Genomic DNA, 13,645 nt, shown 5'->3' with positions numbered 1-13,645 from the left:
GCAAAAAGTTCACAAAAGATCACAATGCAGGACCAAACCCTAGACATGTGACAGGAGGGCCACAATAATGGCCAGTGTTTAGGCACCAACATGGGAATGCTTAAAATGTCTTTATTCCTTTGATGACAAATAGTTTATTGTTCATTAAAAATCTGAAATACTTCATAAAAGGCTCAGCAAAGTGCTCCTCAAATTCATTTTCAAACGAACAACTACAAAAGTGATATCTTCAATATGTAAGAAATCAATTATCTATTTTAAAATACTTCAGTGGTCAATAAAAATTCAAGAATTAATCTCAATGTTTATTATATGGCCAAATGAAGACGATCAATAAGGTCCCAGTTTTGACCTGCAACAGCTGCAGAATAGGTGAATCACTCCTGGAATGTCAATGGGAATGTAACCATTGGCGTGCCATTCGCAATTGCTGCCTAATTAGCCCTGCTCTATTTGACAAGTGCTGGATTGGGCTTGGCAATTATTCCCTCATGAAGAACAACCATTTGATGAATTACTACAGAGAACATGGCTCCGCTAACCCAGAATGGAATCGACCTAACTTTAGGATGGGACGGGAGAAAATTGATAACAAAAAGTAAAGAAAAAGAATACCGGTATCTTGTGCAGATCAATTCTTCAAGCAGTGCAGCATCATGTTTTATCCCAGGCCAGACATAAACATCCTTGTGGTCTGTTGTTATCCTCAGTGAAAGCTTGGCCTATTCAAACATAGACTGTATGGAAGCTCCTGGAACTGTCTTTCAGTTTTGAAGGTGGACACTAGCAGGATGGTTTTGATGACTGCCTTTGAATGAACTTAGCCATAGAGCATCCATCTGTGGAATTTACACTTAACATTGTTCGTGGTTAATTCCAAATTCAAAAATCAATGGACTTCTGGATTTTGTCTCTCCAAGTTCGCAATTTGAAAGGGGAACTGCAGAAAAATCAGTTAACCTCAAGTAGGTGTGAATGACCATCATTTTTCTCCAATGTGCAGCAATGACTTTCAGCATTAAACCACTCTGGGTGGACAACAGATGATCACATGACAAGAACTGGCTTATGATATCAAAATCTGTTAGTATTCCAAAATCCAGAGCGAACCAGGCAGTCTGCAAAAAACACCATTGCAAAATATCAGCTTCTGACCAAACATTAATATCAAAGCCTTTTAATCTTTGAGGCTGGTGCAACGACAATAATCTCTCGCTCAATGTCAACAAAACGAAGGAGATTGTCATCAACTTCAGGAAGCGTAGTCGAGAACATGCCCCTGTCTACATCAATTGGGACAAAGTAGAAATGGTCAAGAGTTTCAAGTTTTCAGGTGTCCAGATCACCAACAACCAGTCCTGGTCCCCCCATGCCAACACTATAATTAAGAAAACCCACCAACGCCTCTACTTTCTCAGAAGACTAAGGCAATTTGGCATGTCAGCTACGACTCTCACCAAGTTTTACAGACAACCTTCTTTCTGGTTGTATCACAGCTTGGTATGACTCCTGCTCTGCCCAAGACCGCAGAAAACTACAAAAGGTTGTGAATGTAGCCCAATCCATCACGCAAACCATCCTCCCATCGATTGACTCTGTCTACACTTCCAGCTGCCTCGGAAAAGCAGCTAACATAATTAAGGACCCCACGCACCCCAGACATTCTCTCTTCCACTTTCTTCCATCGGGAAAAAGATTCAAAAGTCTGAGGTCACGTACCAACCGACTCAAGAACAGATTCTTCCCTGCTAGCATCAAACTTTTGAATGGACCTACCTCGCACTAAGTTGATTTTTCTTTACACCCTAGCTATGACTGTAACATTACATTCCACACTCTCTCCTTTCCTTCTCTATGAACAGTATACTTTGTATAGCATGCAAGAAACAATACTTTTCACTGTATACTAATACATGTGACAATAATAAATCAATAATGTTAAAAGCCTCCCAGCCTAATTCCTACTCCACGTCCATCTATTAAGAAACCTGACTTCCTGATGAGAAAATAGATAAAGGGACTAGCTTTGCGATCTGCTGAACCTCCTTCTCTTTGACGGAATCCTGCAATAATCCTGATGTACTACTCCAAACCACCTATTCTACTGGAATGACGCATCTCTTTACCAGGTCCACAATGACAATTTTTCCTACGATATACCAAATATGTAAGACATGAACTGTTCTTTTGTTTACAACTTGTAAAAATCCATTAATCTCTTTAACTGTACATTTTGAGTGTGTCTGTATGTGAGAATGCTGACTTTCGGGCTGAATGTGTGACTAAATGGGTGGCACAGTGGTTAGCACCACTGTCTCATAGCACCAGGGACCCAGGTTCAATTCCAGCCATGGGCCACTGTCTGTGTGGAGTTTGCACATTCTCCCATGTCTGCGTGTGTTTCTTCCGGGTTCCTCCCACAGTCCAAAGGTGTGCGAGTTAGATGGATCGGCCATGCTCAATTGCCTCTTATTGTCAGGGAGATTAGTGGGGTAAATACGTTGGGTTACAGGGTGGGATTGTTGACGGTGCAGGCTCAATGGGCCAAATGGCCTCTTTCTGCATTGTAGGGATTCTATGATTCAATCTATGATTAAACAATCTTCTTTATTTAAATTCATGAAACCTTGCTGCTGTGATTAAAATTGACTACACACTTGGGGACCAAGAGACAAACATACATCTTCCTTTCCTAAATGCACAAGATTATGGACAGCTAAAGAAATGATACAAGGATTTCAGTTCTCTCCTCACCCTATCCGTTAACACTGTTACGTGGCAAATAGGAAGTAGTTGACACAGTAATTATTTTTGTCTTGAAACTCATGTTAATGATTACCAAATGTACAAGAAGCCTGTTTTTAAAAAAATTGTACTGGCAAGACCATTACTTAGTGTACGCCATAGTATCCCATCTCTACATGTGAGGCTTATCTCTGTATTTAAACTTGGGCGCAAAAGAGTCAGGTCTCTATGGATGACAGCATTTGGCAACATGGAACATGACCTTTGAGAGGTCTTGTATTACAGAACTGCTTCTATTGACACAGTTTTGGTAAGGTGCTGAAATTTTAGGTACTCAGAAATCTACACCATTTGCATTGCGCCTTGCATTTGACAGCAATGTGAGCTACATCTACAGTAGCCATGAAAGGCAAACCTGAGAAAGGCCTGAATTCAGCCAAGAAAAAGGAGCCAAATGAACTTCCCTTCTGATGAAAATTCCTTGTTCCCATATATTTTTATATACGTATTTCCCCACACTTCTACATTCACATTTCCTCCTCCTCCCAGAAGAACAATAGGGTTTCCCTTGTGTTCACGACCAGCTTCTACATTCAAAGAATCATCTACAGTCACTTCCAGCATGATATCACCACCAAAAGTAACTCCACAACCCCTTCCCCAACATACCATCCACATTCCGAAGGCGCTGTTCCCTCTGCAACAGCCTAGTCCACTCAATCAATCCCAACACCTCATCTTATTCCCACAGCATCTTCCCATGCTACTGCCTTTTGGACACTGCTCGACAATCACCAGGCAGGAGTGTTCCCTTCCTGTTGGGGAACACCTCAGCAGTCAAGGACATTCAGCCTCTGATCTTCGGGTAAGAATTCTCTAAGGTGGCCTTCACGACACACAACAATGCAGAATCGCTGAGCAGAAACTGATAGCCAAGTTCCGCACACGAGGACGGCCTCAACCGGGATCTTGGGTTCATGTTACACTATCTGTAACCCCCACGACTTGCCTGGGTTTGCAAAATCTTACTAACTGTCCTGGCTGGAGACAATTCACATCTCTTTAAGCTGTGCTTAATCCTCTCTCCACTCACATTGTCTGCATCTGTAAAGACTTGAATACCTGTAAAGACTCGCATTCCAACTAATATCTTGTAATTGAGTTTGTGTCTATATATGCCCTGTTTGTGAACCAAATCCTGCACTTACCTGATGAAGGAGCAGCGCTCCGAAAGCTCGTGCTACCAAATAAATCTGTCGGACTTTAACCTGGTGTTGTGAGACTACTTACTGTGCTTTTTACCTTCTCTGTCCTCACCATCCCAGGCCTCAAAAAGCTCCTTTCAGGTAAAGCAGTGATTTACTTGTGCTTCTTCCAATTTCATTTACAGTCTTTGCTGTTCACAATGTAGTTTTCATTATTTTGGGGAGTCCAAGCACAGATTGGGTGGAATACCGCCATTCACACTGTAAGCACGACCACAAGTTTCCAGTTGCTTGCCATTTTAATTCATCATCTTGCTCTGCACTTACTTTTCTAGCCTTGGATGTCCTACAATGTTCAGACGAAGTTCAACGCAAGCTTAAGGGGCAGCACCTCATCTTCCAATTAGACACTTTACAGCCTTCTGGATTCAACAGTGAGTTTAACAGTTTCAGACAATTAACCTTGTCCCCCATTTTGATTCTGTTCTTGCTATGTGCAAGTCTTCACTCTGTTTTTCATGTTTTTGCTTCCAGACAAAGCTGTTCATTCTTCTGCCTTTCACAGTCACTCTGGACAAAATGTTTTGTTTCTTTACCACAACCATAACCATTCCCTTTGCATTTGTTCCATGATATCTTTGTCATTTAGTGTTTCTTACCCTCTATCCTATCCCAAACATTCCCTTTTGTTTTTTCCTCCTCCTCCCCCAACTTTCAAAAGCATAAAGCACATCACATTTCTACCTTTCTTCAATTATGAAGTGTCACATTGGATTCAAAATTTTAAGTCTATTTCTGTCTTCACATATGATGCCAGACCTGAGTATTCCCAGCGATCCTTGTTTTTAAATTCAGATTGCCAGCATCCTCAGTATTTTGTTTTTATTGGTATCTCATCAAAAGCAGTGAAATTTTTCTCATCAATTCTGATTGGGTTTTTTTATAGTCAGGCAAAAGCAGATTGGGTGGGACTTGTTTGTGGTCGATGAGGTCTTTTGCCCCACCCAAGTTTCAATGGGTGGTTAAATAAAACATTAGCACATTGAACTATACTGAAAAATTAACCTTCACATTGAAAACAAATTCCTAGATTGTTTGAAAGTTAATCAAGATTAGTGCATGCACACTAAGTCCTTTGAAAAATATAGCCTGTCCTCCAGCTTCAAACAGCAGAAAAACCTGCACACTCATAAATCACAACACACTAAAATTGGAAGTATATCTGAAAACAGCAGCAAATTAAAATACTTTATACGCACACAACAGTGGTTTAAATATAATGCATATTGAGGTGTGAAGATTTACAAAAAAAATTACTTGCATAATGACTTGAGGCATTCAAATTTAGTATTCGTGCCAATGAACTGTTTAGTTTTCACAGCAATATGATAATTTCACCAACAACTTAATGAATACATATGCAAAACATTACAAATTGAGTTATTTTTGCTCCAGTAAGGCAAGCACTTTATATGTGGGCTGGATGACTATCACCACAGTTGTATATTTCCCCACACCTAAATGCAGCCTGACCCCTTCTTCCAGTGAGCAGCCAGAGTGAAAGACACAGTGGCTCATCATTATGTAGTTCACTCGCACTGAACTGGAGAGAGTGGAGGGAAACTGGATAGGTGAAGTATACTGTAATTATTTAAAGATCTTAGAGAAATGCTCTTGGAAAAAAAAATCAGGACAAAAGCATTGTCAAAATAAGGACAAACAAGGCATATGACAGAACTTCTTTCAATTAATAGAGAGAAGCAGATATTAATGCAATATGGTCATATTTTAGAGGGAGAGTTGCAATAACTTTGATTGTACAGCTCTCAGTAGAAAGAGCCATCTGAACATACAGGTATTAAGGTTAGAATTCAGTGCAGAATGTTTATGAATGTAAACGGATTGAAACATTATCCCAGATGATGTAATACCCATTTTATAATTGAGTCTTCTCCTGACAGCCAGTTAATGAGTCCAGCAAGTTTACTCTGTGGCTCCCATTGGCTGTCGCAGATCCTTGCTTCACCAGCTGGTACCCAATAAGAGCAATACTAACAAAACTTAAGGGTTAAAGTGTCCTAAAATTTTAATTTCCAGAGAAGATTGTTGAGTCTTAGCATTTTATTTGACCAGAGCTTATCTTCCAATTCCTCAAGTGTGAGCTAATGCATTTTGGAAGGTCCAATAATCATCATAGAAATCCTACAGTGCAGAAGGAGGCCATTCAGCCCATCGAGTCTGCACTGACCACAATCCCACCCAGGCCCTACCCCCAGATATTTTACCCGCCAATCCCTCTAACCTACGCATCCCAGAACTCGAAGGGGCAATTTTTTTTAACCTGGCCAATCAACCTAACCCGCACATCTTTGGGCTGTGGGAGGAAACCAGAGCACCCGGAGGAAACCCACGCAGACACGAGGAGAATGTGCAAACTCCACACAGACAGTGACCCGAGCCAGGAATCGAACCCGGGACCCTGGAGCTGTGAAGCAGCAGTGCTAACCACTGTGCTACTGTGCCGCCCTCCAAGTAGGAATTATACAGTAAATGGTAGAACCCTTAGGCGTATTGACAGGCAGAGAGATCTGGGCATACATGCCCACCGATCACTGAAGAGGTTTACCAGGATGTTGCCTTGTCTGGAGGGTATTAGCTATGAGGAGAGATTGGATAAACTCGGTTTGTTCTCACTGGAACGACTGAGGTTGAGGGGTGACCTGATAGAGGCTTACAAGATTATGAATAGCATGGACAGAGTGGATAGTCAGATGCTCTTTCCTCAGGTAGAAGAGTCAAGTACTAGAAGACATAGGCTTAAGGTGCGTGGGGAAAAGTTTAGAGGAGACATGCGAGGCAAATTTTTAAAAACAGAGCGTGATGAATGTTTGGAACATGCTGCCCGGGGAGATGGTGGGAGCAGGTACAATAGCAGCATTTAAGGGGCAACTAGACGAATACATGAATAGGATGGGAATGGAAGGATACGAATTCCATAAGTGCATACGGTTTTAGTTTAGGCAGGCATCTTGATTGGCGCAGGCTTGGAGGGCTGAGGGGCCTGTTCTTGTGCTATACTATCCTTTGTTCACATCCGTGCTGTAAATTGCATATAATTCTAGTTAACTCCATCTCTTCAATGTTACCCGTCTCTGCCTTTGCCTCATCCCATCCTCTGCTGAAACTCTCATCCATCATTTTGTTACCCTCCAGACTCGTCTCCTATTCCTGCATCCTTCATGACCTTAAGCTCATTTTAAACTTACTACCCAAATCTTAACTCACACCAAGTCACGTTCACATATGAACCCTATGCCTGCTGACCCACACTGTCTCCTGGTTTGGTAACTCCTCATCCTCATGTTCAAATCCCTCCATGCTCTCACCTCTCCAGCCCTACAATCAATGGAAGAACGACCCTGCATTCCTCCACTCCAGCTCTCCCTTGGCTGTTGTGTTTACAGCTCTCTAGATGTTAAGCTCTGGAATGCCCACCACGCAACACTCAATCTCCTGCAAGATCTTCCTGAATAAACCTATTTCTCATCTGTTCCAATGTCTCCTTTTATGGCGTGGTATACTTTTTAAAAATCTGATTGAACTCCCTGAGATGTTTTGCTCCATTATAGACATTCTAAATACAAAACGTGGTTGAAATTGAATCCAAAACAAAAAAAAAGACAATAATTAAATTGTTTTACTTTAATTTGGTTTTAAGTTTTTGCGGCTTGCAATTCTTTCGCGAAGCATGCAAGACATTTCTGTAAGCTTGGTAAATCAAAAATGCTCATTACAAATCTTCCTGCACATGGGTCACTTTGATTAACGTTTCAGAATGAAATGTTTCATTGCGAGAGGGGGGATCTTAGCCCCTTCCAAACGGGACGTATTTCAAATTTTAGGCGGAAATGGAAATAAGCCTTCATATATGGACAGGATTCTTTTTCCATTTCAGAGTCTTTGCTGTAGCTGCATTGCTGGTAACTGAATGAGTAATGTCTTGGCTTTTCATGATGTGTAAGTCCTCCTCCCCCCCCGCGTTACTGAATTCACTTCCTAGTTTCAAGTCTGTACTTTGGTAGATAGTTCTCTGCAGAAAATAACCGCGGAATCCTGGCTGGTGCTCACTGTACTTACTCGAGGTCTACCCCAGATTAGGCCTCAAATCACAGAGACTTTGATACAGTGTAATTTTATTTTAGCACAAACTGACCTAATCTGATATGTTAGGGCGGGGTGACCCTAAATCTAGGAGCTCGAGCCAACTTTCAGCAATCCCCACCCGGACTTCAAGAGTTACAACCAACTCGACTAAAATCAACTTTTCCTTTTCAAGCGGACGAGAACTTAATATTGAACAGAAGGGAGGATTTTTTTTCCGCCCTTTTCCCCCCACCCCCCACTGAATGAAGAGAGTCAAAGTACAAGAACAAAACCACCCAAGAAGGATTAAAATGCAGTCATGGAGTGAGGCTGAGGTTGGCGGGTTGATGCAGCTTGAATGTGTTCAACCTTTTATTCAAAAAAATAGAGAAAAAAGACCACCTCAAGGCAATGGGAAAATACATGGATAAAAGCTGGTTGTTCTCTCAATGACTGTGTGGGGGTTTTTTTTCTTACCTTCCGGTCATTCCAGCGACGGCGAACATCACCCGCTCGAGCGCTGCGGTGTTTGTTCCAATGTCCACTCCCTCTGGTCAGTGCTGTCCGTGCGCGAGGGGCCGGAGCAATGGCGATGCTGCGGCTCTGCCTCCCTCCCTCTGTCTCTCTCTCTCTGTCTCTCTCTCTGTCTGTCTGTCACTCACTCATTCTCAGCCTCGCTGACTCCCACCGCTTGCATCGCTCACTGAATGCGGGAGAAGCAGGCAAACTGCGATTGGTAAATTCTGGTGGCCGTACGCACCAACAAACACACACAGGAGGCGGAGTAGCAGTGAGCTAAATCACTAACACAGGGCATGTCTGGGGGGATGGGGGGGCACTACGTGGGGTATATACACTGCCGCACAGCGAGAACTTTAGGGAAATGAGTACTGCTGAGAGACAGCCAGAAAAGTTGCAGTTTTATTGTTAGATTGGTTAAACAGACTGGAAAATGAGTGCCTGTCAGCGTGCTCTTTGTCATAATGGATGGTATGCAATATCAACCTATATTTATCAGAATATCAATTATCTGTCTGAACATGAAGAATGTTAAGAACTCTATGTAGAAAGTGGCGATCTAAGTAACGATTCATTGCGAATTAGCGACTTGTACTTTATGCCAATACGTATCCCAGATAAAGGATATGCAAACTGTAATACATCGAGAGTGACTCAATGTGGCTTTCACAATAAGAGGCTTTATTGCCAACAGAAGAAATATATATATTTACACAAGGTCAGACTAAATTACAAATGCAACTGCTCTTCTGGACTGCCTGGCTGAAACTGACCTTCAGTTTGCACCCTCATGCTGATTTGCCCAACTTCTCACCGGGATGGTCCTCGCCAATCACGTGGCCCTCGGAAAATGCTCCACCTTTTCTTAAGGGGCCACGTTACTACACTCCTTCCCCCTAAAATCCGAAACACTCCTCCATGACATAACAGATCGGTCCTCTCTCCACAATTTTACCAGCCACCCATGCCAGGCCTGCTGTGAAATTTCTAGCTCAGATGGCATCCTCCACTTTAAAGACTCTGTTTTTCCTTCCAGAATCGTTATTCACCTTTGGGAGGCTTACCTAGCCTCCAAACTTTCCGCCAAATTTGGGAATATCATGTCCAATCTTATTACATTGTAATCAATGTCTTAGGCTGGCGTGACCCCTGTGGCCAGTGGTCACATTTGGAGCGATGTTATAAAAAAAAAGAAAACTGGCTATGCATGAAGGAAGGGGCCTGTTCACCTGTTTTTTTTATTGATGACTTAAATGTTTGTACCGCACACTCTGTCAGTCTATTTGATGCCAGGTGGTAAGGTGCTGACCTCACATGGCGAATGCCGTGAATGATGTGCAATTGCCCAACACTGCCACTTCTGGAATGCCATGGATAGCAAATATCTTTCTTAACTTATCACTGGTGATCATGGCTATACATCTAATCACTTGGAGTGTGTGTCTACTAATATAAGAAAGATATGACCCATGAAGCTCCCAGCAAAGTCTATGTGCAGCCTCACCTATGGTCGGTTTGGCCAGTCCCATAAATGCAAATTTGCTGGTGGTGGTAAAGCCTGTTGAGGTTCCCAACTTGGGCATTGACTAACCATCCTTTCTATTTCATTCTACTTTTACATGGATGAGAGTCATGCAATTTTTGTAACAGGAGTTGTCTACCTTGGAATAGAACTATAAATTGGGACTCCCACAGTAACACCCCTTCCCTTCACAGGTTATTTTTGACTTTCTACTTTGGTAGGATTTTAACAACACTGACGTCTCATACCATTGCCCTTGCATGACCATCTTTTTACTTTCGCCAATACAGTGTCCCTTTCTGTCCACAACTTTATGTGTTTTGCCAAGACTGGCAAGGTGTCTACCAAATGCAGAGCCAGCATGATCTCTTGAAAACCTGTTGGTGCTGCCACTGCTTGTGGCAAAGGCAACTGGCTAACTGTGTCTACATGTGATATTTGCTTTCTAGGGCGCTGCTGAAAAGTATAACTGTAGGCTGCTAACAACATAGCCCATCTCTGCACTCTTGCAGAGGCAATTGGCACCAGCTTATCTTCTCTGAAAAGACCTAACAATGGCTTGTGGTCTGAGACTATTGTAAAATGTCAGCCATAAATATACTAATGGAAAATATGATTTTCTTCATGGCTTCCGTTCACCGTAGCTGTATCTGGTGATTTTCCCACACTGTACTTGTCCAACAGTCATTTTTCTTGCTGCTTCTTCCAGTCAGTGGGCTCTTCACTTGTGGCTTCTTTCATCATTTTCCACTATCAACATTTGTTACCATTGTTATGGGTCTGAGATGGAGCTAGTTATGACCTTGACTTCCAGATACTGCTGGAGTCAAGGCTGTTAGTAAACTTTACCTTTTATTGAATATAATACTAACTATGTACAGTACAGGCTTAACATAAGGCTCCACATGAAACTACCTCTCTCAATTCTCTCGTCATGTGATCTTACGTCCCTAAAGATGCAGACTATATATTTATGCATTTAACATTCACCCTTTTAGACCATATTTTCCATCTAATTTGATACCATTCATTATGTATGTTCTTTATATTTCCCTAATATGTAAGAACTTGCACTTAACTGTATTGAACTGAAGTTGCCATTGTCCTTGCTATTTACAAATATTGACTAGATGCCTCTGTAATTCATTAACTGCTTAGCCAGGCTTGAGTGCCTGTCTAGCCCCCTGATTAGTATGATTTACAAATATGAGGAAATACTTTGCTTAACTGAATTTAGATCAGTAATGTAGATTACAATCTGTAGGGGCTATGACACCAATCATTGATATATTCCACTGGTACATCTTCCCAGCCTAATATTGTCCCCTTCATTAGGATCCGCTAATTCTGCTCTGTCAATTCCATTTGTAAATGCTAATCACATGGAACTTTATCAAAGGCTTTTTGGACATTTAGGTATATTTATATCACTGGCTTTTGCAAGGTTCTCTTGGGATGCTACCTCCTCAAAGTATCAGAGGCCAGTGAGGGGAAATTTGTTCTTTCTGAAGCCACTTTGGAATGTATGTTGTTTCTAGTGATGAGTTCCATTATTTTGCAAAACTACTAGATTTGCAGTTGTCCAAATTTGTTTTTATGGATTTTTGAAAATAGATATGATATTAGTTTGCTTTCAATCCATCAATATGATTTGATTTATTATTGTCACATGGGTGGCATGGCAGCACAATAGTTAGCACTGCTGCCTCACAACACTGGGGACCTGGGTTCAATTCCAGCCTCGGGTCACTGTCTGTGTGGAGTTTGCACTTTCTCTCCATGTCTGCGTGAGTTTCCTTTGGGTGCTCCGGTTTCCTCCCACAAACTAAAGATGTGCGGGTTAGGTTGATTGGCTATGCTAAATTGACCCTAGTGTCACGGAGATTAGCAGGGTAAATGAGTGTTACGGGAATAAGGTTGGATGGGATTGTGGTCGGTATAGACTCGATGGGCCAAATGGCCTCCTACTGTACTGTAGGGATTTTATGTATTGGTATACAATCAAAAGTATTGTTTCTTGTGAGCTATACAGACAAAGTATACCATTCATAGAGTACATATGGGGGAAGGAAAGAAGAGGGTGCAGAATATAGAGTTAGTCATAGTGAGGGTGTAGAAAAAGATCAACTTAATATAAGGTAGGTCCATGCAAAAATCTGATGGCAGCAGGGAAGAAGCTGTTATTGAGTCGATTAGTATGTGATCTCAGTCTTTTATATCTTTTTCCCGACGGAAGATGGTGGAAGAGAATATGTCCGGGTGGGTGGGGTCCTTGATTATGCTGGTTGCTTTTCCGAGGCAGTGGGAAGTGTAGACAGATTCGACGGATGGGAGATTGGTTTCCATGATGGACTGGGCTATGTTCACGACCCTTTGTAGTTTCTTGAGGTCTTGGTCAGAGCATTGGCAGTACAAATTGACTATTGAGGATTTATAATTTGGAAACCTTTAAGCCAGGCTTGTCCACCTTGTTTGTGTTGGGGGACACATTTCCATTTTTTCACACTCAAGGGGCTAATGAGCAGTTGCTGGAAAAGTACATGAATTTCATAAAAGGTCGTGTATGACTGAAAAAGTAACTTGGTTGAGCAAAGATAAAACAATGTTAAAGCAATAAATTAATAATTTAAAAAAGGAGTAATTAATAAACATGATCATTCGAGTGCAAGAGAGTGGGATTGTGTGTCCAGCTCACTCCTTGTCTCAGGGTGCTTACTCACTCACCCTTATCCACTGTGAGAATGGATGAGAGTGTGTGTTGGCATAGGGGGATGTGGGTGACTGAGGATCCTGAGACTGGGAGTAAGCCAGACAATGGCTCCACAACACACTCTCCGTCTCTCTCTCTCTAACACAGACTCACACATACTCCCCACCACATATACATTCACTCACACTCTCACACATAAATGCACACACTCTCCCTCTCATACAATCCCTGGTGGTGAGTTTCTTCTCACCCACTCTCAACCTGGGTCCTATGGTCCTTCTCCTCGGCCTTGCAGCCTCTCTCTCTCTCCCCGGGCCCTGTAACACCTTCTCTCTCCAGATCTCCCGGACTCTCTCCCTGGGCAATTCAGTACCTCCTCTCCCCGGGCAATTCAGTACCTCCTCTCCCCCAGGCCCCAGAGCAACTTCTGTCTCTTCTTTCCCCCCTGAAATCCTCTCTCCCCAGCACACATAGCACTGCCAGTGATCACTGCTTGATCAGAGACTGTCTCTCTCCAACATTTGCAGCTGATTGGCTCACTACCACTCCATTGGAGGAGCAGCCCCTTGTAGAATCTTCAACTCCACTTCCCCGTTGGACTGGCGTTTTGGCTAGTGGCTCTGGGGGCCCCAGCCAATTGTTGAGAGGCCTCAATCCAGCCCATGGGGTTGGACAAGTTTGCTTTAAGACTCAATAGTAGAGCCATGGTGTCATACAGTTCAGAAGAGGTCCTTCAACCTATTGAGTATGCATCAACAAAACTACACTAAGTTTACACTAATTTCACTTTCCAGCACTTGG

The 13,645-nt window shown here is 42.4% G+C and overlaps 1 protein-coding gene across 3 annotated transcripts in view; it reads right to left on the bottom strand.

Annotated features, from left to right (window-relative positions):
• The window catches only part of LOC144499698 (LIM and senescent cell antigen-like-containing domain protein 1), a 118,985-nt gene extending 110,071 nt beyond the window's left edge, over positions 1–8,914 (bottom strand). For 2 of the 3 annotated variants that reach the window (XM_078221991.1, XM_078221992.1), the window contains exon 1: positions 8,571–8,742. Coding sequence is in view for 2 of the 3 variants with exons in the window: in XM_078221992.1 (XP_078078118.1) it covers positions 8,571–8,599 (29 nt within the window). In the remaining variant the exon portion in view is untranslated. Of the gene's footprint in view, positions 1–8,570 lie in introns of all 3 variants that reach the window. The other variant, XM_078221994.1, reaches the window with a different exon arrangement.
• Positions 8,915–13,645: the final 4,731 nt, after the last annotated feature.

Source organism: Mustelus asterias, chromosome 10 (genome assembly GCF_964213995.1).
Source record: "Mustelus asterias chromosome 10, sMusAst1.hap1.1, whole genome shotgun sequence".
Taxonomy (NCBI): domain Eukaryota; kingdom Metazoa; phylum Chordata; class Chondrichthyes; order Carcharhiniformes; family Triakidae; genus Mustelus; species Mustelus asterias.
The sequence above is the reverse complement of the archived record's forward strand: the minus strand, read 5'-3'. Positions and strand labels throughout refer to the sequence as shown.